The sequence below is a fragment of the Styela clava genome, chromosome 13 (genome assembly GCF_964204865.1).
Source record: "Styela clava chromosome 13, kaStyClav1.hap1.2, whole genome shotgun sequence".
Classification (NCBI taxonomy): domain Eukaryota; kingdom Metazoa; phylum Chordata; class Ascidiacea; order Stolidobranchia; family Styelidae; genus Styela; species Styela clava.
Genome location: NC_135262.1, coordinates 2549631 through 2575990, shown reverse-complemented (window position 1 = coordinate 2575990; position 26360 = coordinate 2549631). Strand labels below are relative to the sequence as shown.

The window sequence follows — 26360 nt, the reverse complement described above, 5'->3', positions numbered from 1 at the left end:
CATGAAATTAATTGAACTCGTATATTTACTTGGATAACGTACAAGGATTTCAATTCGACAACAGCTAGGGCCGAATTTTTAAAATTGCCAGGAGCGCCACTTTGCATAAATACGTTACTGAAGACAGTGAAGAAGATTTGCCCGTTAATTAATAATTATAGCCCATCGGGATCGAATCGGCGAGACAATCAGCAGCGTTGCGAAAAGCGTGTTTGCTTCGGCATTAGCTGGTTTTCATGGTTTAACAAGCAAAATTTGGGTATAAATTAAACATCTCGATGGTCATTTTGACCTTTGAGGAGTTTTGCTGCGTTATTGAAATTATTTTCGTTTGTAATCAGGACATGATTTGAATATTCATCCCGTGAAAAGAGGAAAGACGTTTTATTCATACAGTGAACCACTCTTGGAGGGTTACCCTGCTAGGGATGGGCAATATAGAATACCGAATCCGGAGGATACGAATCCCAAAGTATTCAAATTCAACGGGGTCCGATAATAGGATTCGGTTTCCCCCTCTCCGGCGCCATGCGTCAATTTTTGCATTTCGGATTTCTAATTATCAATTTAAGACGAGCGTTTTTTTCTCGCGTGGAAATCTCTCTCGTTTAATTAGACTTGCGTCTGCTCGTAAAGAACCCGTAAAATCGGTAAACTTCAAACACTGCAATCTTAATCGGCGTATTCTAGACAAGAAGTCGGCGAAGTACGCCTCACGGCGAAGACTCGTTATTGCACCATTTTTGTTACTTATCGATTTTAATGGTAAGTATGTTGATAGGTATTTGTCTGTACGTATGTCTGTTAGATGCACGCGATATCTCACGAAAACGAGATTGAATCTGCTCCAGATTTTGCATGTGCATTCATCTTATCTCGTACCAGAAGCCTATTGATTTTGGGCAAATTATGTCGTATAATTAGCGAGTTATTAATTAATTAGTGATGGGACACAAGGTGTCACTATGGAGTAAGAGCGCTGTTTTGGGATCCTCTAACTTTCGATCGATAAGTCTTCGGTCTCTGACCGATATTCTCGTTTATCAATTAAAGACGAGCGTTCTTTCTCGCCTGGGAATTTCTCTCGTTTAAATAAACTTGCCTAATCGCAAAGAACCCGTAAAATCGGTAAACACCAAACACTTTAATCACAATCGGCGTATTCTGGACAAGAAGTCGTGAAGTACACCTTGCGGGGAAGACTCGTTATTGCACCATTTTTGCGTTTTCCTGTTTTGCTATCTAGCTATGGTTTAATATTAATAATTATTTGTGCCGACTTACTGTCGATTTTCCGATAATCTGGTTGCAACAATCTGTAATTGTTTACAGGCGTGCCTTGCTTCATTTTACGTAACTGTAAATGAATTTCCGCGACCGGCGAGTTTTCCCCAGAAAATGATGCATGTAAACCAAAAGCCAGGCGTGAAATGTTATGACGTTACTTGCGATTAATTTAAATCAAATATTACTTACGAATAATTTTATTACTTTTATTACACCAGTTTCCGAAATACAAAGTTATATCGCAAAACACCACGTTCTGTCGCTTTTAAATTTCACTCTCAAATGATTACATATTTCTCGGTCCGTTTCTATCGTTCAAGATAGACGCACGTTTGATCGAGTGTCTGTAGTAATTTTATTCGCCGATAAATTTAAAAAAAAAGATTCCACATCTGGCGAAAATAGTTACGTATTGAGTTTGAGTAGGGCCATTTCTGCCGTGTCATATTTATTTTTGTATTACACCGCCTACTATTAAAGTGTTTAAAGCGTATCTTAATTTAGCATATTAGTATTTAGAGATTACCTACATTTGGAACAATTGAAGGCAAAAATATTGTAATATTCTTAGATTTCATTGTCCTGGGAAATGCCTGTTTAGTATCAGATCAAATCCAATGTTAAGGATTTTTCCAAATAAATAATAGATTTATAGTAATACATTACCAATTTTTTGACATCTAAATCCAGCAATCAGGAAAATTCCCGGACCTCCAGAAGTTTGCGCACCAAGATGGCGCACAACCTGAACATAGTGTGTGTGTGTACCGGTTAGGATTCAGGTTGTGCGACATCTTGGTGGGCATACTTCTGGAGCACCAAATTCCCACTATTTGAATAGGTAAGAAAATAGAATAGGATTCGGTATTCGATTTAACTATTCTAGAATAGTAAATTATTCTACATTGCCCATCCCTATACCCTGCATACCGGAGATGCATGGAATTGGTGGCGGCAGAAGCCGTAACCGACCAACCCACGGCAGCGAGGATTCCTGCAATTCTCTCGCAAATAAAATTGGATCTCTCTCTCGACAATCATGCCTGCCCAGCCCTGAATGTCAATAACAAACTTCTCTCTACCATAGAGATGCTTCAACTTGAATTCTGTTTATAAAATAGCAAATAGGAACAGGTCAAGCAAGAACAATGTTACAGTAATACCAGCACATAGATAAGAGCAATGTTTGAAACCTACTCAGAAACGGACATCGCGCAAAAAAACATGTAAAAATCTCCAGAGATAAGGGTTGAGATTTTGTTTGCGTGGAATATTCCATGGAGGACTAAACAGATCAAAAAATTAATTGTCGCACAATAGCAGGATAGTACCGCAACTAAAATAAGAGAAAATTTAGATAGAGCAATTAAGAATAAATAATTATCTGTTTATAATAATATAATAGTTTGAGTGACTTCGTTTTATAGATTGTAAAATTTTCTCGTGATTAAGAGACAAGGAACAGCAGAAAGTATATTTCCATAAATACAGGAGATTGAGAAAAAGTAATATCCCTCGATTACAAGGAGCGAAAACAAGATTTCCCCTGATTCGAATACAAAGTAGCGAAAATACGCATTTCCCCCCCAAATTCTAGGGTCGTACAGTTTAGATTCCAGCATTTCCAATGTAAGTATCAAATATGTATTAAAGAATTAGAAAAGCGAATTTCAATCTTCCTATAAATAAATTCAGTTTTCCAGGAGATAGATTCCCGGAATTTTTGAATTTTAGAACAATTAAAATAGTCTGACAGAATTGATCCCAGGCTTAACAAACCTGTTTATTCTGCTAAACAAAATTCTGTTGGGATAACCATATTACAATATTAATACTACAACTCACAGTGTCATGCATTACAACATAGAACAATTATTAAAAGCATTTTTAAGGGTTGCCAGATCTAAGTTTTTTTAGAAAAAATTCTCTAAAGTAGAAGCAATTGGCACCAATAATTTGAAAGCAATTTCTGAGGGTTGCCAGATCCAAGTGTCTTTACATAGAATTGCCCCAAAGAAGAAGCAGTTACTATGTATTCGATATGAAAAACTCTTTAAGAGAGTAGTTGCTAGCAAGATTTTTAATAGAATAGAATAAAAATCACTTTTGCTCAAAACATGACCCTAGACAACTTGTCACTGATATGTATGAAACCATTATTTCTGAAATAAGGTACCTTGGGATAAATTTTGCTCACCTACGCCTGTGGGCCATGTAAGTGTGACGTAAGAATTTTATGAACAATATTTACGGTATTACAAAAGCAAAAGTGTAAAACAATGAGCCGTGCCAAAACAGAATGTAATTGCAGTTTCAACAAATTCCTCAAGGTGCACCCGAAGTATGCGAACCAAGATGGCGGACATCGGAACGTAACATGGGTAACAGGTTAGGGTTAGGCGATAATTTTTTTCCAATTTTCCTTATTTTAGTCCTATTATCAGTTCGAAGCCTAGCCAAGAGCCTCCCGTAGTATTTATATCTAAAATTATGGCCTAACCCTAACCTAGTACACATATTACATTCTGATCTCCGCCTTCTTGGTTCGCATACTTCGGGAGCGAAGCTTCCCCAAGCTATTGTTTAGCTTAAACATCAAAATTTGGTTTCAGTTTGGTTGTGGCAGCATCAGGCGGGCCAGATGAATTACCCAAGTGGCCGGATTTGGCCCGTGTACCATGGTTTGCCCATGTCAGGGATAGATGAATTAGATAAGATTATTTGAAAAGAGTCATTGGTTCAAAATCTTAATTTGTCTACGATACTTAGCAGATAGTATGCCTAATGGACACAGTTAATCAAATAAAAGGGACTGCTTGCTCTCTATGATCTGCATCTTAACACTTACTTTAAAGCGCAATTATTACAGGGGTCATCTTTAGATGAAACAAAACAAATATAAAATAAAAAGTACATCATAATAAAATTTGAACAAATGATATTAAAAAAGGGCATGAACACAATAAAAATAGAGAAAAAACTTTTGAGACAGTTTTGAGACAAAACAATATATCGTATGGGTAAATTCCCTTTGCAAAATGTGAAAAAAAATGTAATGAGACTTCATGGACACCCTATATAACTTAACAATTTAAGAGAGGAGACATGAACAAAATAGAAACTCCTTTCAAAAGCAAAAAAACTCAAGAGAGGTTTGAAATGCTTTTGCTTGTATGAATCCATACGAAATGTCATTAGCTGCAAGAAACATTTTGGCTGATAAAGATTTCAACTGTATGTCACACACACGTAAAACTAAAGCGCAATTAAAGATATGAACAAAAATTGGAACTTCCTTCAAATGTGGAAAGGAAACTTTGAAAGCTTTGTAGCAGACAGTTTGAAAAGGTAAGGCTGGTTTAAATTTGCGATCATATGGAACTATAGCGCACATACAGATATAATACTAGCAACTGCGGTAGGAACATTTCAACAGGATGAGGTTTTAATTGTCGGTGGAATCTGTTATTGAATCAGAGATATACGAGGTGCGGCTAAAAAGAAACGGGACTGACGTCACAGATTGCGCAACACGATTAACCATCGGTAATCAACACTTTTGCAGTGTGGCGTAATATGTGTTCTTTGTTTAACAGCTGTTTTGACACAATATCGCAATAATTTTTGCTTTTCAGGATCCATAAGTGAATGTGATAAATTTCTTGTTGAAAAAAATGCTGTGCGAGGTCTGATTGAGTTTTTTGGCGATAGGGGGTTCAATTAAAGAATGACGACTGAGCAAAGAATAAACAATAAATTTTGTGTCAAACTTGGAAAAACGGCGACTGAGACTTTGTAGATGTTGCCTGATGTTTATGGAGATTCTTCCATGTCCAGAACAAGAGTTTTTGAATGGCACAAGCGATTTGTGGAAGGTGGGGAGGATGTGGAGGATGATCCGAGGTCAGGGAGGCCTTGCACGTCCACTACTGATACCAACATCGAAAAGGTTTGGCAGTTGGTTCGCAGTGACCGTCGCTTAACAATTCGCGTCATTGCCAACAAAATTGAGATGGACAAAGAAACGGTCCGCACCATTTTGGTTGACACTTTGGGAATGCGAAAGGTGTGTGCCAAAATGATGCCAAAGGCTCTTGAGTTGACTGAGGAGCAAAAAACTAACGATTTTTCCAAGCTTGACACAAAATTTAATGTTAATTCTTTGCTCAATCGTCATTCTGCAATTGAATCCCCTATCGCCAAAAAACTCAATCAGACCTCGCACAGCATTTTTTTTCAACAAGAAATTTATCACATTCACTTATGGATCCTGAAAAGCAAAAATAATTGCGATATTGTGTCAAAACAGCTGTTAAACAAAGAACACATATTACGCCACACTGCAAAAGTGTTGATTACCGATGGTTAATCGTGTTGCGCAATCTGTGACGTCAGTCCCGTTCCATTTTAGCCGCACCTCATATGACCTTGTACTCTTACCCACACAGAATTTTCCTATGACAAATATGAAATAGAAATAGCCCAAAATAGAACTGATTACTCGAGGAAAAAAATAAGTGGGACACTCAAGCCCACACTTAAGAAGTGCTTTAAACATATTAAATATGACCCAATACAGAATACTGTATATTCAATATTAAGGCCTTGCAGGAGAGTCGCAGTCGTGAAAACCCAAAAGTGATCAAATACTGCGGGTTCACCGACTTTAAATCAGGGGTTCCAAAACCGCGGCCCGCAGGGCAAATCCGGCCCAAGTAATGATTTAAAATGGCCCTGTCGAGCTTAAGTGGAATTGTGAAACAGATTTTGTTTCTACCTTTTTGCAATCTAAAAACCTCCAATTGTTACGTCATTATCACAGTTTAAGCTCGTGTTTATCATAGCATTTCGATTATATAAGTATCTCAATTATACGTACCGGTGTTAGGATCACATAGGCAGTAATTTGGTTTTCAGCCATAAAAAAGATAAAAGCCATAAGAAAGGATCGAAGAAGACTTGTATTTTTGTATTGAGAAGAATCAAACTCAAGCGATTTGTCGAACGAAATATTCCAGTTCTGAAGCAATACGACATAAAGCGTTATTATGAGTCAAACAAACCTTTTTTTTTCGGCTCGTGAACATCCTGCGGATTCTAATTTAGGCCCGCGGTCAATAAAGTTTGGGAACCACTGCTTTGAATTAATAGCTAATTACTCAGTTTTAGCCCTCTATCAGAAACACTCAGAATTTATCGCTGAATACAACAATATAATCCTAGTTCAGGCCTGAGGGGGTTGGTAACCCCCACTGTTTTCCATATTTCCGTTGTCTTCATAATTAGGTGGAGCACCAAGAGATGGCAAATCTCCTAGCCGAGGAGAATCCTGTACAAGAAGAGAATTGAACTTCAGTAAGTGTAGCAATAGTTTGGTGCAGGGATGTGCAACAGGAGGGCCAGATACAATAATCGAGTGAAACTTCGGGCCGCACCTTCATTCAGCATAGGCTTTCTAGAAGATTCAGGCGGAAAAATTTTGGTTATTGATCATAACGCCACGCATAGATAATGAATTGGACTCATTTATAGGCACGCATGTGCCAGATTAAACTAAATTAAAAAATCGTCTTCGCGGGCCGCATCCCATTTAAAACTGGCACTTCTCCGCGGGCCGCACAATTTTTCTTTGTGGCCTGCAGCTGCAGGTCAAAGGTTACACACCCCTGGGTGACTGTTCTAGAATTATATTTTTCATGTAATATGTGAGTGCTGATTGCAGAGAGCAGCAGGAATTACATTGTTTTGGGGGAGAATAGTTTACATTGCATTTGCTTGTAGCATTTAGTATAGGGTTGCCATACCGTCCAGAATTTAGGGTTAAATTTTGCGTCCGGGAAGAATTTAAAAAATGCTCAAATGTCCAGAATTCAGGATTTTACTGCATCTGCTATCGTACTGTGCACACTGCTAATACAAAACATTGTTATTTAGTACCGTGCGCATATTTTTTGCTACAAGGTCATGAAAATAGTCATGCACTGTCCGGAATTTTGCTTTTTTAAATATGGTGACCCTAATTTAGTATCAATCAAAAAACTATCTATACACATATAATAAACTATTGAAACCAGGGGTTAGAAACCTTTTTTCTCGATGGGCCATATAACCAACTTCAGACATCAAGCTCCACCTCATAAAAATGCAGAATGCAGCTATCACTTAACATTACAGTAATAAAGGCGCGAAGCAGAATAACGAAAGATTTAACTCAGCAACGAGAGCAAAAACATTATGTATTTTTATTCGTGTAATCACCTTTTTAAACATATAAACTGTCAGGTTAGGATTTGATACTCGATGGGGAAGCCACACTGAATGGCTTGGAGGGTTATGGCCATCGGGCAGTCTGTTGCACACGCCTGATTTAAACTGTACAAAAGTCCAGGTTGTGTGTTATTAACACTAGGTAAGAATCGTTTCAAAATTGATCAAATAACGTAACAGAGCTTTTATCAATACTGAGGAAGGAATGATGGTTACAAAATAAACAGTGGGAGAAATATATACCATAAAAATTTTGGGAACTACTGCGCTGAGAGATGCTTAATAGAAATTAAAAAGGGAAATCACAACACCTCTCACCTGTTCAACTGGCAAATGAAATTCTTGTGGAGCTTCGTCACTATCAGAGTCCAGGTCAATATTTTCAGTTGCACCGACTTCCTGAAGTACACTTCCCGTTGTCCTTTGACCTTGTGACCCATGGGTCACTGCAGTGTCAGAATAAGAAGTCCTCACAGGTACAGTATTACCATGACCCATTGCCATAAAAGGTTGCTGGTGGTGATTATGCGTGGAGTCACTTTTTTGAGGGTCCTGGTACCCCCCAAAATGAGTTTGTTGGGTCTGGTTACCCCCAAAAGCGTTCAAAGTGTTATAATTTTGACTCCCAGTTCGAGGCCGAGAATTTTCTTGATTTATTTGCAATAATGGCCGACTTGGGTCGACACTAGAAGCACCATATTGTCCACTAGGAGTGTTGTATTGTCCACTAGATGGCCCTGCATTGCTGTTATCGCTATGGTAACTCCCAGATCGCAAATTGTCAGCCACAGATTCCCAGTTTGCCGTTCTGTCTGCTTGGACCATTTTATTATGGTAAAGCTGAAATAAGAAAAATATGAAGAAGTCAAAAAGATTAACGAACATTTCGACCACAACTTTAAACATATCATTAACTTGGAGCCGTATTGGACAAGGACAATATTGGCGTCATGGAATAATTCAATGGTCATTCAATTGTCCTCTTTAACCGCAAGAGGCTTCGGTGAGGCCACAACGATTCGTACAATGTAGGAACAGGATAAAATGGAAAGACGTAGGTATATATTTTGGAAGCTATTTAACCAGTCGTGAGCAGAGCTTGGCATTTTTGACTACACTGATGTAAGGGCGCTCCAGAAGTATGTGTGCAAATATGGAGGAAACAAATTTTGTCTGTCTATTTTACATCAAGTTGTGTAAAGGAACTATTGGCAGGGGGGATGATATTCACTTGGCTAACACAGACAGTCCTCGAACTCGTAATAGAACCAAAATAAGGAAAATCGGAATAAAATTATTGGCCTAAACCTAACATGGTACACACACTACGGGAGTATCGATGTAACAGCGCACATCAATTATTTCCGAACTTCTTTATCGATTAACCTGAGTGAGTTCACAGGTCCAATGAAGAATAATTAAACGTGAGTGAATTGCTGTCACTGGTTCACAACTTCATCCACCATAAGGTCGATGCATCTCTAATACATACCTGGTGTCCGACAGGGACTGGTTTGAGATTAGTTTCTCATGCATGGACTTAATAGTTGAGAAAGCCGTAACAGCACCTCACGGCAGCGAGGAGTCCAGCAACCCTCTCGAACATATTGATCTCAAAGAGATTCCTACCTGTGAACCCAGGCAGGGTAATCAAAGGTGCGGTGGCGAGCGTTTTTCTAGGGCTTAGCACACTGGTCGACAAACTTTATCATTTAAAGAGTTATTTAGCATCTTTTCAATCAAACTCGAACCTATTCGGAGCCTGGCTGACTGAGCAAAATGGGCTAGTTAGGATTACGTTACTCAATTATATAAAACAAATTTAAAAAATATAAATCTGTAAAAATTCTACCTCATGCATATATAAAGCACTTATTCCCATTTCAACCGGAGCTAATTCGACCATTGATTGTTCTGTTAGTTCAAATCCTCGTGATTGGCTGAAAACTGACCCGCCTCCAATATCTCCACCAATCATACTGCCAAATACTGCATGCTGTGAAGGGCGTGTTGATTGCTGCATATCAGTGGTGTTGACAGGAAGGCCTGGGATGGAAAATTGTACAGATTCAAAATAAATTGAATAAGTTTAAAAATTATTGCAATTGATATACCATTTTTTTATTTTACGTTTTTCATGCCTCTCACTTCATACAGTCTCTGTAACCCCAACCAAAATAAATTTGATTTAGGTAGGAGAACAAAACTAATCGGCAATGGGTCAACAATGACGAAACAATCTTAAATTAAGCATAAAAATTTCGCAACAGTAAATAAAGTATTGGGAGAGATTTTCTGGGGTCAAGGGTCATGGAAACATCCACACACACCCACCTTGCTGGCCATTTATAACACTTGTTATTAATCCTAATCCACTCTCTTCCATACTTCCTTCATGTTGTGACCCTCCTACCAGACGAGGTTTTCTTGGTTGTTTTCGACTTTCTGTTGTTGTTTGTTGTTGCCGTGGAAATGATGATGTCATCATGGACTCCTCATATGTCAAGCTTTCTGGTGGAATAGCTGGTGAAATAATAACAATAAAACAATAAATATGATTTTTTCAATTGTGTCTATTCTAAGAATTATTCTGAGGAAGAGGGCATAGAGAAATGGGGGTACTCCTGAAGTATGTGCACCAAGATGTCGCACAACCTGAACCCTAACCTGTTACACAACCTGAGTTCAACCCATCTTTGTTATTTACAGAACCCCACAAATTTGACACTTGACAAACTTATTAATAAAGTATCGAAATGTAGCAACAACGCTATAATTAAACTATGGCATTGTCTATTGGAACTTGTAGATGTCATATTTGAATTACCGCTACCGTTGTCAAACTTCATTAATGCGCTATCGCTTCTTTGGACAGTTACCTAATTAGCCAAGTCAGTATTTTAAGCAAACAAATAGCTCACATAACCCCTAGGTTTTTCTCGCAGAACCCTGGGGCTACGTTTGACTCAAAACTACGAAACATAATATAGGTTGAAACTAGGAAGCATTGCGTACTTACATTCTTGTATTGTAGAATGTTGTTGTTGCATTGCTACAGTAGGTTGTTGTGGTGACAAGGTACTCATCATACTTATGCCCGGGTGATGGAGAAAACTGGCTTGCTGGAATTGAAAACAATAATACGAGTAGGATTGATTAAAACAGTGGTTCTCAAACTTTATAAGCTGCATGTAAGTATTTGAAAATGTTATTTCAGATTGTATTTATGTTGGATCTTATGGTTTTGACCTTCGACCATCTCTACACTAAAAAAGAAGTTAACAGTAACAATTACCGGCTCGACGGTGTGGCGCAAAGTGATACACATTAGGAATACGCTCGCCATTGGACATCTTATTACCCTGTGTGGGTTCCAGGTTTGAATTCCATGCAGGGTTAATGATGTGCGTGATTACTGAACTCCTCATCACCATAGGGTGGTACACATAACCGCTGGTCAGTTATGACTTCCTTCACCATCAAGGCCAAGCTTCCAAAACCAATAACTAGTTAACTAATCCCATATCAGACAAAGGCGGTCCAAACGAGAGGCTGTGGTTCACCATATGATTAAGCAGTCTTCCCTAACTATTATAATTTAAACAAACACACTCACCGGCAGACCGATGGATCCCAGTGATTGTAGTGAAGTTAGCAATGGATTCTGCACAGCATCATTTCTACTGAGTAATAGAGCATCTCTATGAGCTTGTGTCTGAGGGTAAAAAAGATAGAAATATTAAACAGCAACATAGAAAGAATTCTTAAGACTAAATGTGTTTGTATACAACATTTGCAAAGATCTGAATAAGCGACCACTCGAAGTTCAGTGGAACATTGGTTGCAAATATGCCCACCCCGAGGTGTAACAATTTAACTAAAGCTGTGAACAGGGACGTACCCAGGAGGGTCTGCGGCTCACCCCTCCCCTCCCAATTTTATTTGTATCATACAAAGCAATTTTTTATAGTTTGAAACCCTTTTTAGACCCTGAAGATATTCCCACGTTTTTCGGCCTCCGGCTAGACCTACTCGCTGTTGCAGTCCAACTCTGCAATTAGAAATTTCAGAATTCCCGCCATTTAAAAATTCCTGGCTATTGCCGCTAATTATGAATATAATTATTTTATTCATTTTTGATGTCTCTCAATCTAAAAAAGGCAGAAATATTTGTTTTAGAATTTTCCCATTTTAAAACATTTTTTTTAAACAAAGGCTTTTTCAGGAGAGCCCGAAGACTTATCTGGTTAGGAAATATTAAACAGCTTTGGTTCCCCGCCGGTTCCCTTCCTTAGTAAAACTGTGTACTTTATTACTTTCTCGTAATTTATGCCTGTGTTGTTTATTTATTTTTACTGGTTGGAAAAAAATAAACTTGATTGATCAGAGATCCCCATCAAAATTGAAAAGATTGTTTTACAAATCATACAATACCTTCAAATCATTGAGAAATTTATTCTCTTGTTGTGGTGGTCTCCATTTTGGATTAGTGACAGCAAAATGCATGAGAGACAGTTCTATCTTTCCACCCTCTGCTATAAAAGCTGGCTGAGTTGGAGCCTCTGGTTCATCAGTTACTTGCCACTGGAAAAAGAATTCAAAAGATCATAAAGCAATGGCCATCAAAGTTTTCAAGTGAGGCCCAAATAGTAAAATGAAAAAGATTTCAAGGCCCAACAATTTCGTTGGAAATTTTAAATTTAACCGCGCAATGAACTTTTTAAGGAACATCTAATTACTTATCGATGTTAATCGGTGAGTATGTTGATAGGTATTTGTCTGTTTGTCTGTCTGTTAGATGCACGCGATATCTCATGAAAGCGAGATTGAATCTGCTCCAGATTTTGCATGTTCATTCATCATATCTCGGACCAGAAGCCTATTGATTTAGCGAGTTATTAATTAGTGATGGGACACAAGGTGTCACTATGGAGTGAGAGCGCTGTTTTTGGGGATGCCCACACTTTCGATCGATAAGTCTTCGCTCTCTGACCGATATTCTCATTTGTTTAGTTGAAATGAACGTTATGTATGATCGTTTGATATATAAACAACAACCATTTGGCAAAAAAATGTAATATTGGATTTATAGAACTTTCTTGTGTATCAGTGTCATAATTAAAATTTATTGGTGGTCCACTAGAACAGTGTTTTTCAACCGGGGTGCCGCGGCACACCGGTGTGCCGTTAAATATTGTCAAGGGTGCCGTGGGAAATTCTTCAAGTTGTGTGTCTATGCGGTGTAGCGCCCGGCAGAGTAATCATGTAGTACTGTTCTATATCAGACCGTGGCAGCATCAAGTGGCGATTTTTTTTTGTCTTTGTTTTTATTTGATTACTATTCAGGTTGTCCTATTCAACATCTTTCTTCAATGTTAAAAATCTTATATTAACAATATAACACTTATATTGTGAATATTAGGTCTTTTCCCCATATTTTCAGCTGGTGGTGTGCCGCAGGATTTTCTCACTGAAAAAAGTGTGCCTTGGCTCGAAAAAGGTTGAAAAACACTGCACTAGAAAATGCTCGACGGTCCACAGTTTGCCGACCACTGTTATAAAGGAATAATGGTCCGGAATAAAGGAGTAATAGGCATAGCCTAAAGAGTCTGACAAAATATCACAAATAAATTACCTTTGGATCTCCATGCCTTCTCACATCCATCTGAGCAAAGGAGCAGACATCGCCGACTCCTGCTATGTCAACCGTGAAATTACGGAAGAAATCAATCATCCGTGGTGCTCGATTCCGCATGGGAAACATTAGTAAGAATGGAGTTATCAAAGGAGAAAGGACTTCTTCAAGTATGTAGACCTGAGAAATAATGGAATAAGATTAATTAAAAAGACAAGCATATATGGGCAAAACAGAATAATTGCTATAGGATACATCAAAAAGGAGTAGGTGCTTGTTATTGTGACAAACCAAACACAGAAATAAACGAGCTCATACAGTACTACTCTTTTATTAGCTCAAACGTCAATCAAGCGTCTTAAAGCAGCATGAACCAAAGAATGACTTTCAAATCAAAACACCATGCTTTTAAATGATGAGTAGTATACGCCAGCACCGCAAATGTCATGACTATTTAATGTGTTGCTAGATTTTAAGACACAAATCACCACAATTATCTCCGCTCGAACTTGAGTCTCATATTCCAACAAACATTGTTACCACGATGCAAAATTACAGACTCATAACAGCAGTATACAGTGGTGACTGAGTTACAGAATGAAGGGTATACATTCGGTAAGAAAATTAAGGCCATGATCCAGAAAACATTGCAGACCCATAACCACCGCATACTATGGTGACTGGGTTACAGAATTAGCCAGCTTATTTTGAGCACTGCATTGGCATTTTTGCATGAGTAGTCGACTAGTCGGTAAACGTGTATTACTAGGGTGATAACCCATGAGAGAAATTTCAACTAAATTTGTCTAGCTGTTTAGACGCCACAGTTAGACATACAGACAGACATATTAAACGAATGGTAATCGTTGTCTCCTAGAGAGGAGACCCAATAATATGTAACAACTCATGTAATATGTTGCAAGGTTTTTGGTGGTTTTTGACGATTTTTCACTGTTCAACTTCATATAGTTGAGACACTGTTTATCAAACGCTTACTAATTGAATACAATCATAACTGAACAGTCGCAAGACATTATATTACCTACCGCTCTGTATTGAAACAGTTGTGCAAACTGATTTCTGACTTCGTTGGTATGAGCTCTACCATGCCATGAGCTTGGCACGTAATGTATTTGAGATAAAACTTTTTTCATCAGCTGTTCTGGGCATGAAACTGCGTTCTGAAAAATATCGGATAAACGTTAGTAAGATAGGTATCGAATTAGTATGTTGGCATGTGGGGTTAAAACTTTTCAACCGCTCAATGTACACTTTATGATAAGATAAGTTAGATAAAATAAGTATATTTCGACTCCATAATCACAATAAAAGGCGATAAAATGATTGATAAAAACAAAAAAGTAAAAACTGAATAAGAAATCGGGAGAGAAAGGTTTAAAACGTACGGAATATAAGATGGGAGATTTTGCCAAAAAAGAGTGGCAGTCTATGCTTTTAGATAACAAAGTTTCTGAGCAAACTCCAAACAAATGTTTTACCTCTTTAGGGATAAAAGATCGGCAGATTGTAACGATAATGGTGCAAAGAGTTATCGTTGTCAGAACATGTTCCACCTGGAATGAATACAAAAAATTCCGTAAAAAAATATTGAAAGTAAAGTGCAGAAATTTTCAGAGATTTAGGAATTTATTTTTTTAATATAGAAGAAAAAATAATTCAAATCCATACTTATTTTTGGGATTAAATTAGAATTATTCTATTTAGAAAAATATTCCAAAAATTCAAAAAACTAAAAACTCAGTGTGATCAAAAAAGCCCCTTTAATTCCTAAAAACTGTAAAAAAAAAATCAAACCAACTGAATCACATAGATTACGGTATCGTTAATAATATCCCAAAAAGGATCGACTACGCCCCAAATATTTGTTTTATACAATTGAACAAGTATAATTGGTTTGGTCATTCCTGGTTTCGATCAAGTAAAGTTTCGTTTTAAGTCTTAGTTGAAATGAAGTCAAAATAATATTCTCTACCAACCCTGAGAACATCTTCGTCCCAGACTGTCAAGACTAGAAGAACGGCAAGTACAGACCCAACTAAGAAAGCAGTGTTTCTGAAATATAATAGAAGTGTATATAATAAAGTCGCACACAAATCCATGATTCATGCCAAACATGAGTGAGAACTTAAAAAATAAATTTGCGACACCCGGTATTCCGATATGATCGCCATATGAATAAGCCGTCTTATTGCCTTTCCTCTCTCCCGGGATAAATATGTAACTCTTATCCTATCCTGTATAGTATATAGCCATGTTCTTGAAATGAGGGTTGTATATAATGAAGCCGCAAATATTCCAGTGCTCATTGTTCGAATGCTATAAAGAGCGCTCCAGAAGTATGTGTACCAATATGGAGATAACCAATTTTGGGTGCTCCCGAAGTATGCGAACCAAGATGGCGGACATCGGAACGTAACATGGGTAACAGGTTAGGGTTAGGCGATAATTTTTTTCCAATTTACCTTATTTTAGTCCTATTATCAGTTCGAAGACTAGCCAAGAGCCTCCTGTAGTATTTATACCTAACATTATGGCCTAACCCTAACCTAGTACACATGTTACATTCCGATGTCCGCCATCTTGGTTCGCATACTTCGGGAGCCCCCAATTTTGTTTGCCTACTTTACATCAAATTGTGTATAGAGACTGAAATCTATGGGCAGGGGGTATATTCATTTGGCTAAAACAGACAGTCCCTGAACTCGGACTAAAACCAACCCTAACTGGTACACATACTACGAGAGTACCGTTTTGAGGATTAATGTAATAAAGATACCACTGGCATAAATGTATAATAAAGTGGGATATTCGGCAACGGAAGTACAAGATCCAAATTAAATCAAGCTTTCGAGAGATTTTTTTTGTGAGAGACTGCAGAAAGGAATTACATGGGCGCTTAAGAATAATTAGCATTTATTAACCTAGATTGGTATTTTAATATATTTGAAATATTTAGTAAAAATAATAGTTCAGGAAAAATCAAAATTGGATATACTATAATATTTGTCTTGCGCCACACTGCACAATCCACTAAAACTAACAAACAATCCTGTTATTATGTTAAATTTCCTTAGTATATGTTGATAGACAGGAAGCAATAGTAGTATAGAAAGAGGAAATTACACTGTTTTGCAGGACAAATGAGCGACTCGCCCCCCCCCCTCACCTAAGATGTAATAAAATGAGTGGGCAATGCCGAGCTTGCAAAACTAGTGTCCTTCTGAAAATAGTAGCACCGTATGTATCTATAGATATCAACGGATGATTGTAAAGAGCCATATTTGGACAAAAAGGCATAAATAAGTTTGTATAAGGAAAAGGTTAAATAATAAGTAATAGTTAGAATAAATGGCGCTCCAGAAGTATGTGTACCAATATGGAGGTAACTAATTTTGTTCGCCTACATCAAGTTGTATAAAGGGACTGAAACCTATGGCAGGAGGTATATTCACTTGACTAACAAAGACAGTCCACAAACTCGCAATAGAACTAAAATAAGGAAAATCGGAATAAAATTATGACCTAACCCTAACCTAGTACACACACTACAGGAGCACCGAATAAATTATATGCAAGTAAAAAGTAATATACAAATCAATTTGAAAAATGACAAAATTTTCATTAACCCTCTACTCACTTTGCAACAATTGTCAACACAGGTGAATTGAAGGAATCCATATATTTTGTTGAAGGACTGTATCCTCTGTTCAACCTGGCTTGGAATTCATGAGATAACTCATTGAAATGCCTGAAAATGAAAAATATGAAATAGGAATAATTCTGGTTCTTTCGAGAATGTCCACCACTTAACCAAATCGTAATAAATTGGTCATTCATGTATCAGTGTTTGTTTGTGGCGAGGTACCGATATTACTTTGTTTGCTTATACAAGGGTGAGCAACAGGTGACAGATGGGCCACAACCCGATTCCCAAAGTCATTCAGTGTCGCCCTTGTCAACAATCAGATTGTTTATGCGCAAAAAGGTGCTCACAATGGTAAAAATACATAATGTTTTTTTTTTGCTCTTGTAGTCGCGGTAAATCTGTCGCCGTTTTGCCTGATGCCCTTAATACCAAGTGATGGCCACATTCCGCATTCTAGTGTGGCCCAGCCAGATGTTTAATTTGGTTTTATTGCCCACCGACAAAAAATTTTGCACACCCCTGGCCCAACACACAGACAATGCTAAACCACAAAGATCACAGTCTTTTAAAATTAGAATTGACAAGAGTCAGACTCTGTACCCAACTACCAAAATAGCTCCCTACTCATCCAATGCCCATGCATCGAGAACAATTAACTGATCAGCTATTTCGATATCTGACCAAAACTGGTTGCAATATGGCTTTGAATTTTTTTTTATAACAATTATATATTTTATCATTTGACTATGACAAAAATGTCTACGGCTGAAACTGGTTGACTATTCCTGATTTAGTAGAAGAAAAACGCAGAGGACCAATCAGTGATGAGGCTGTCTTATTAAATTTCGTCTCTTCCAGGCAATACAGAAAAGTAAAATAACCATAAACAACAAAATATCACCTCAGATATAATCTTGAATACATTGACCACCGTCTGGCGCCAAAGCTTCCAGGTTCCCTTCGTAAAATTTCAGCGTAACTGAAGAAAGAGTATAAAATCTGCCACACGAAGATAACAGGAGAAAGCAAGAGATTAATGAAGCCAGCCCACCACATCTGGTTACCAAGACGACTTATAAGTTCTTCTCGATTTGATCTGCGTTTGTATTCTTCCTGAAAAAAAGAAAACAGTTAGGGTCAAAGATCAGCAAAAAGATTGAGTTTCACTATAATATTTTACTAGAATTTACAATATTATTGAAAATAGTCGATTCCAAATCTATCAGAATCCGACACCAACTCTTACTTTTACAAAAAACTTACTTTTAAATTATAATTATTTGCAAAGAGAGACCACGGTCCCCAGAATAGGATAAGTTCAATGTTGAACTTCAGTCCTTGGGTCAGGAACACAGATTCTCCTAGAATCGGGACACGATATTTCATCGGTATCACTTCCTTGTTCACCATGGCTATCATGTAATTCTTGAATCTGAGAATTCTGAAATGAAATATATAAAATTTGAATTTTATTTTAAATTTCAAATTGTAAGTTTTATGGATAAAATGTAAAGTTTCAACTGGTTAAAACTGTTTTTACTAGTTAAAAGGGGTTTTAAGATAATGTTGTTGGCTAAGATATTAAATGTGGCCTAAAAGGGTGTAGCAAAAGCCTTCACAAGGTATCATTCGTGAAGACTAAATCAGTTTGAAGTAAATTTTTAAAAAACTAAGATTTGTTCAATTTTGTGAATGTAATGCATTTACCTTTTACTTCTAATGTCTAATTTAAGAACAGGACTTATTGAATAAGGAGCGATTCAAAGACCTTTACAAGGTACCATTTACGACGACTGTATTATTAAAGTAAATGTGATTAGTACAATTCTCTGACTGCAATGCATTCATATGCTTGATTTTGTTTTAGGAAATGCCATAAATATAATTTATTTTGCAAGTCATTCAGTCGGTTTAGATTTTCTATTGCCAGGCACCTAATCACTCACAAGTTCAATATAAGATATATGCAATTGAAGTCATTATTAAAGATTTGATAGATAAGCTTGATTAATGATTAATTAATACAGGAAAGATTACTAGATTACAATAATCCACCAATTATTACGTTAATTATACACAAGTAGTAAATTATAATGATTAATTAATATAGGAAGGCATACTAGATTACAATAATCTAGCAACTAACAAGTAATCTTCTTTCCTTCAAGCACAGACTTCACAGTAAAAATGAGACCAAATGTTTTGAGAATAGAACCAGTACACGTCATATATGTTTACAATATTATTTTTTCAGGCCACACTATAAAAATGTTGAATACCTGTTGTGACAGTTTATTTATTATAACCATAATTAAGGCTTTGATAAGAAACTAAAAACACATCTTACCCTTAACACAAGAACGTGCAACATAATTACATTGAGTCACTAAGTATATGAGGTGTACTAGGGTATTGTGTATTGAACTGCAGGTCCTTTCTCCTTGTTTACTTTCTATTCCGGATCCGTATGCGGCTGTTGCCACAAGGATCCGTGACTGAGATAGTATTATGAAGATAAATAAAAATAACATAATCTCTTTCCACGAAATATCAACTATATTTATGATATACTTGATGATACTTTATGATATTACTTGATATTTCGTAGAAAGAGATTATGTTATTTTTATTTATCTTCACTAAGTATAGCCAAACTTAATCGGACCACCATCTAATACTTGTAACAGTTCTTCTAACTAATACAGGCGAATCGCTTGACGACAATCAGTGATCACAACACAAAGAACAAAGTAACAATGACGGAATATAAACAAAGAACCCCAAAGTGTAGCACACACTGCAACAGGAATAACTGAACTTAATTCTCATAACAATATCGTCAGATCTCAAATTTCCAATTAATAATATTTTTGGAACATCATCAAATAAATCGTGTTACTAAGGGATCATCTTATATGCGAATAAAGCTGATGACACTAAAAATTTGACTTCTACGCGCATAACTCTAGACTGGAAATATCTCTTTGGGGACTTTGACAGTGATGGTGAGGATGAATTTGAATGATTTTGAGATACTTCTTACCGTTATAAATGAAAGTAAAACAACAATAATGGTTATCCATTTCATTAATACATTTTTGCAACCATTTGCTGTGATAGGTGTTACAATAGGTAGCGTCGTCTTACATATGAATTTTTATCAAATTCACCATTTCATGGTCGTTTTTAGGGGTTCAGATAATACGCCAGATGGGTTTTAATGCGCGGATATACGCAACAGAAAACTAGACAAGTGCAAGTATGATTAACCAACACATGATCATTAAGACCTCGTGACATTTTGCTATGCTAATTATAGAGCTTAATCAAAGGCAGCTGATTGATTAAGAAATTGTAGACTGAATGAGTAATGACATGTTATATAAATAGAGAAGATATACATGTAGTAATGTTGATAACAAAGCATATATTAGAATACAAACTTGTGATTGGTTTTCATTTCTTACAGCGTTAGGAACTCAATAAAATACAGGGTGTCCATAAAGTCGCTTTACAATTTTGTTATGAAGTCAATACTCAATAAATCTTAACCGGGTTTGTTGTGTTTTAATCAGTAAATGTTTAAGTATTTTTACTACATTTAAATACATCTGTGAGCACCAAAAGAATACATGGTAGCGATAAATTCCCTTTGAATTTAAAAAAATTCCAAGACTTTGTAGACACCATAATTTTTTGCTCTGACCACTTGATTGCCCATAATTTAAAATCTTTACAGTTGAGTAAATTCTTGATTTTAGGAAAAGAAAGTTCCATATATCCCCGCATATAAGCCAACCCCTAAAACAGCCTTAAAACAGTAAATTTGTAAAAATTCGCATATAAGCCGACCATACAAATCGTAACATGGCGTACGCACCTATTACAGCAAATGGTTACAGAAGAGAATAAATGAAATTGATAACAGGTATTGTTATGTTTCACTTTTAATAACGGTATATATGTATGTATATGTATGCTTATATGTACTTATATGTATACATTCTCAATATTCCACAGTGTCAAAAATATAATTTTAGATCAGTCATTCGCTTTTGTGCTTTTTACAAATCTACTTGTATCATCTACTACCATAATCTAGATTTGGAAAGTAAAGCGAACCCCAAAACAAAACTATCACCTACCTATTATATATATCAAGTTCAGTCAAATCCTGCTTATGGATACACATTTGTTGGTCTGACTGCACCATCATGAGTCTGCGTTGAACTTCATGCCATGTTATGTTGTCTAGATCTGCCTGAAATAGAAAAAAGAACATATTGGATATACTGTGCAACTCCTGTCGCGTGCTAACACAAATGTACATAAAGACAGCAGGACAGTGTGAACCAGGACTTTTGAATTTCATAGTATGGTCATGTTTATTCCTGCTGCAGCATCTTTGCATTATACACATACAGATCCACTAGAATGAAGACACAGAGGAAGGACTGGGAGTTAGCTTCGCGCAATCCAACTTGAAATTATTGGATATATATGTGTTATCGATTGGGTTTCTGCAAGACTGACTATTTATCCTTCTTCTATGCTTTGTGTCTATGAATCCATATTCATATAATGCAAGAATGCTGTAGCAAGAGTGAAGATGATTAATCTCCCAACCGAGAGCGCAAGGTTTCCCAAGGGGCCAAGAAACAGTTGGCTAAGTGCAAAACCGATTTCACTTTCCACTTTACAAAAAACTCCCGTTATTCTTAGTTTCATTCATTTCACTAGGTGTTTTCACTTTGTTGAGCATGAATTGTTTGAAATAAATTGGATTTAGAATCTACCAATTAAAATGACAATATAAACAACACTGGAATGATAAACAGGGGCCATGAGTGCTAAAAGCCTCCGAATAGGAGCCACAACCCATAAAAGTTAAGAAATCACTGTTCTGAGTGTTACAAGTGTCTTTCTTGGTGTAGTTATGTGCCAGAGGTGTGAGTACTAATATGGACATGGAGGTAACTAATTTTGTTCGCCTATTTTACATCATGTTGTGTAAAGGGACTGAAAACCTATGGGCAGGGGGTATATGCACTTGGCTAACACAGACAGTTCCTGCACTCGTAATAAACTAAAATAAGGAAAATCGGAATAAAATTATGGACTAATCCTAACCTGGTACACATACTACAGGACTACCCAATTATGTATGTATGTATGTATGAAGAAGACTGAACTTTACCAGACGAAACATTCCAGAAATACAGGTGTCAATGTGCAGTAAGCCTTATGAATCACATATCATTAAACATACTTTAACTTTTAGAGGTTCTTTGTTGAAAATCTGTATGATGGCCTACATATCAAAGCGTTAGACTTATCTGTGTGGGAATTGCAGGTTATATGGGTTCAAATTGTGACCCCTCTTACCCAAGCCGCAATAAATTAGGTAGACAATTGGGAACTGGAATGATTCCAATTCTTACTGAGCTGTATGATAACACCATATATTTAGTAGGAATAGAATCAGTAATTTTATTAAAACAGACAAATGTCTACCAGTTCGTTCAAGGTAATATATTTTTTTATCAAACTTAATTTATTTTAAACTAATGTTGTTTACATCGTTACGCTCCACCGGATACTACTGTGGAACAAACGCCGCTGAATAAATAGAAATAATCAAACTGAAGGAGACATCGGTGTCCGATGCCATACGTTGATTGCACCCGGGTGCACTTGAGATTGCAAGTTAATAAGCAAGATGGACCTTAATTAGATATTTTTTCATCTAACCCAAATAGTAACATTGTTTTATATCAGTCTATGCTTGTATAAAACCAGAATGAAAAAACACAAATCCTAGAAAATATTGTTTTATGATCTACCATTCTACCGGTATGTTCATTTTAAAAACTGTCATTGTGATATATTATATTGCCCTCAAGGCAATAGAAAATCAATTTAAACTTAACTTAAAGCATTTTTCGAACCAGTTTCTGTCACCTATTAGAAAGGATAATTAATACTGCTTCTTAAATTTCAGAACTTACTGAGAATTTGTTGTACAAAAAGTTCTTAATTTTAGAATTTATGAGGTAGTCTTCAGACAGCGCAATAAATATCAATTTGGCCTTTAATTTGTCAATAAAATTGACATCGTTTTGTCTTCATAACTGAATTGATTGATTTGACACTTGTACTGGTATCAAACAGGTGTGTTTCAACCGGTTTTCTTTGTTTTAAAGCCAAAAGGTCCTCAGATTTAAACTGTAATTCAAAGAATAATATTAAAGAATATTCAAATACAGGATTGTTTGTTATCAAGACTATTCTGAAGTAAAAGCAAGATTTACAGCGTAATTGACGATGCCTGACCCCCCATCTAAAAAGTGCAAACACCGGTGGCACCTTGCTCTTCTATGAAAATAACTAATTTTGCTTTTAAAGCATCTACATAATTTAATATATTTTTCACTTTTAATAGTAAAAAAAAATAAAAATTTTAAAAAATAAATGCAATACAGTCAAAGAGTTGAACAATTTTAAGTCATTTTACTGTATATTAAGATAGTCATTACAAATAGTATCTATTGAAAAACATCCTTGGCCCCCCAAAAGCAGCCGAGGGCCCTATTTAAAACCCTGCTCTAGAAAAAAATCAAAAACGCGATTCTTACCGGTTTTATACGCAACGCTGTAGAGTAGAAAGCTCTAATCTCAGTTAATCTGAAGAAATTGTACAAAACTTTGACAGCTCGAACTCCCCAGAATACAGCAGCTATGAAAAGAACAATTACAAGAAGGGCATTCTCCCCAATCCTGAAATTAAACAAAATAAATTAAATACAATTAGTCTTTCTCAAAATAATTCGACAGATGTGTATTAGTTTCATAAGAAAAATGTTGGGAAGTCTGATGAGCAGATTCTTTACAGATCGCCAACTTGAGTGTCTTTGTGTAAATCCAATGCTTGTGAATGAAGCATGAAACATTTAACCTAATGTAAGTCGAACTGTTAGAAATGATCTTAATACAACCAAAACACCAATCAGTTTAATAGGCTATGAAAGTTCAATTTTTTTAACATTTTCATAAATTTTATTTTGTAAATTTGATCTGAGCAAAGTCAGTTTTTCTCAGGCAAGCATTTTACAATGATGACTTTTTTGGCATTGCTTGGATGAAACATAACAACATGTGATGCAAAAATTTCTAACCAAGCAAATGAGTGAATTATAAAGACCCACCTTTTAGAGCACTGGTGCCCGGTATAAACAGCATCACTGAGTGTAACTTTAGTCTCGTTTATAGGTTTATCATAGAATAAAACATCATATTTCACACATCGAACTAGAAATGCTGCGAATCCGACTACAAAGACAAATTGACTGTAAAAAGTAAATAGAATGAGTTAGTTGAAACTAAAAAAATGACAGGGAAACAAAAACTATTCAGTTATCTTAATAAAGATTGGCTTTTGTTAGTATTCCATGTTAGACTTACTCCCTCATAGGTGACGCTGCTCGATAACAATCAATGGTTTATCGCGTCTCCCTTCACACTGAAATGCATTTTTTATCTTTCCTAATTATGTTTGTATAATGTGTGTTTTCGACATGTGATAAAATAGAATACTGACCAACTGAATTGAGTTAGTTGATAATGAGAGAAAGGGAAGAAATAGGAAAATATCCAAATAAACATAAAAAAAGGTACAGGAAGAATTTATTGGTAAAAAAGCAGAGATAATTACTTTTGAGTTTTTTGTAATTGCAATTGCCTGAGAATGTGTTGGAAACAAAAACGATTCAGTTAGTTGAGTAAAAGGGCTCTCAGGAAATAAGAAAACTCATGAATAAACATAAAAAAATAAGATACTGAAAGAATTTACTTATAAAAAGGCAGAGATAATTAATTTTAATTTTTTTTTTGTTGCAATTGCTAAAAATGAGAATGTATTGAAAACAAAAACGATTCAGTTAGGTATTGAGAGAGAAGGCTCCCAAGAAATATGAAAACTCACAAAACGAAATAAGATGCCGAAAAAATTTGTTCGTAAAAAGGCAGAGATAATTACTATAACTTTTTTTTATTGCAATTAAGTAGGAAACTACTGCTTCCTGTTCAATTACTAGTGAATGGCTATCAGCTGGTGATATGCGTATTTGAACTCTGGATTTTTAATAGTTTGCAGCACGTGTATAAATATGTATGGCAATAATAATAAGAGAGCTATGCTCAAATAAATGGACACGAAATCCAAAACTTACCGCAAAACTTAACGACTAACGCAAAGTAATAGCCTTCTAACAAAAAATACAATCCTTAGCCACTGAAAATTTCAAAGCTATTGGTGAGGTAGTTACGGTAATTAGAAGAGAAAATTTTTTTATTCAAGTATTCAAGATTCGATTTTAAATAAATATTAGATTCGATTCTGAAACCATCAGATATTTGAAAATGTCGAGACAGACAAAACAGACAAAAATTTATTATGAAAGAGAACTTACAAATATAAGCATCTAATATACTTACAATAATTCAAAGCACTGTTGCAGCATCATACATCCAAATCCATGATTTTGATGATACTGATATACCCTTGTGAAGAATGCGTCTAAGTCTTCTATGTGGTGCCAACGAGCTAAAAAAATAAACGATTAATGAAAATGGCTATCAATACAGGGTGAGCCAAAAAACAGAACTAATAAACTTCTCCTACGAAAATGAAGAAAAATTATTCAACTTGAACTTGTGTATGTTTCAGTAACCTAGAGGCACTCCAGAAGTATGTGTACAAAAATTTTGTTTGCCTATTTTACATCAAGTGGTGTAAAGGGACTGAAACTTATGGGCAGGAGTATATTCACTTGGCTAACACGACTCCTCGGACTCATAATAGAACTAAAATAAATCGGAATAAAATTAACCTGGTACAGACACAAAAGGAGTACCAATCTAGGACATTTTGATCAGAAATTGATTTTTCTCCAGAATATGTTCCATTCCAAAAAAAACAAAAACTATCAAATCAATTTTGACTCCTATACTGTGTCCTAGTTAGAAATGGCCGGATTCAGTTTGCAAAAAAAAATGTATCCATAATGGTAGTTAATTCAGTTTTGGTATTCTCTCAATAATTTTTTTCTTTCATTTCTTTTATATACGGCAGATATTTATGCCTTTTGATACAAACATGGCTCTGTACGACTAGCCACCAATATCTAGCGGTATGTTAGAAGCTGCTATTTTTCAGAAAATCCGGGATCTTCACGGTTTAACATTGCCAACCCAATTTATCACACCTCGGGTGACGCGGGGGGCATGGGGTTTGACCTCAAGATGAGTAGCAGTTAAGTCTAACTCTTTATCCGTAATGCCAACTACCCACAAATTATCCTAAATTATACCTTTATTTCCATCAGGAACATGAACCAAAAATGCTTGTCCATCAGGAGGGGAATCCCCCTCCCCATCTTCCTCTTCAGTTGAATCCAAACGTCGATAACTAGTTTCTAAATTCGACATTTTTATCTCCCCGGGAAA

The 26360-nt window shown here is 36.1% G+C and overlaps 1 protein-coding gene across 1 annotated transcript; it reads right to left on the bottom strand.

The window, feature by feature from the left end:
- Positions 1-2359: 2359 nt before the first annotated feature.
- LOC120332308 (autophagy-related protein 9A-like) lies at positions 2360-26360 on the bottom strand. The gene is made up of 19 exons (XM_039399526.2): positions 26225-26360; positions 25350-25458; positions 24062-24202; positions 23492-23633; positions 21002-21117; positions 18120-18297; positions 17758-17969; positions 16848-16958; positions 15187-15262; positions 14689-14763; positions 14236-14370; positions 13190-13369; positions 11989-12138; positions 11171-11269; positions 10574-10676; positions 9889-10077; positions 9407-9600; positions 7873-8394; positions 2360-6616 (listed from the first exon to the last, which is right to left on the bottom strand). Exons 1-19 carry the CDS (start codon positions 26340-26342, stop codon positions 6512-6514), a joined length of 2955 nt encoding a protein of 984 aa, XP_039255460.2. The 5' UTR covers positions 26343-26360; the 3' UTR covers positions 2360-6511.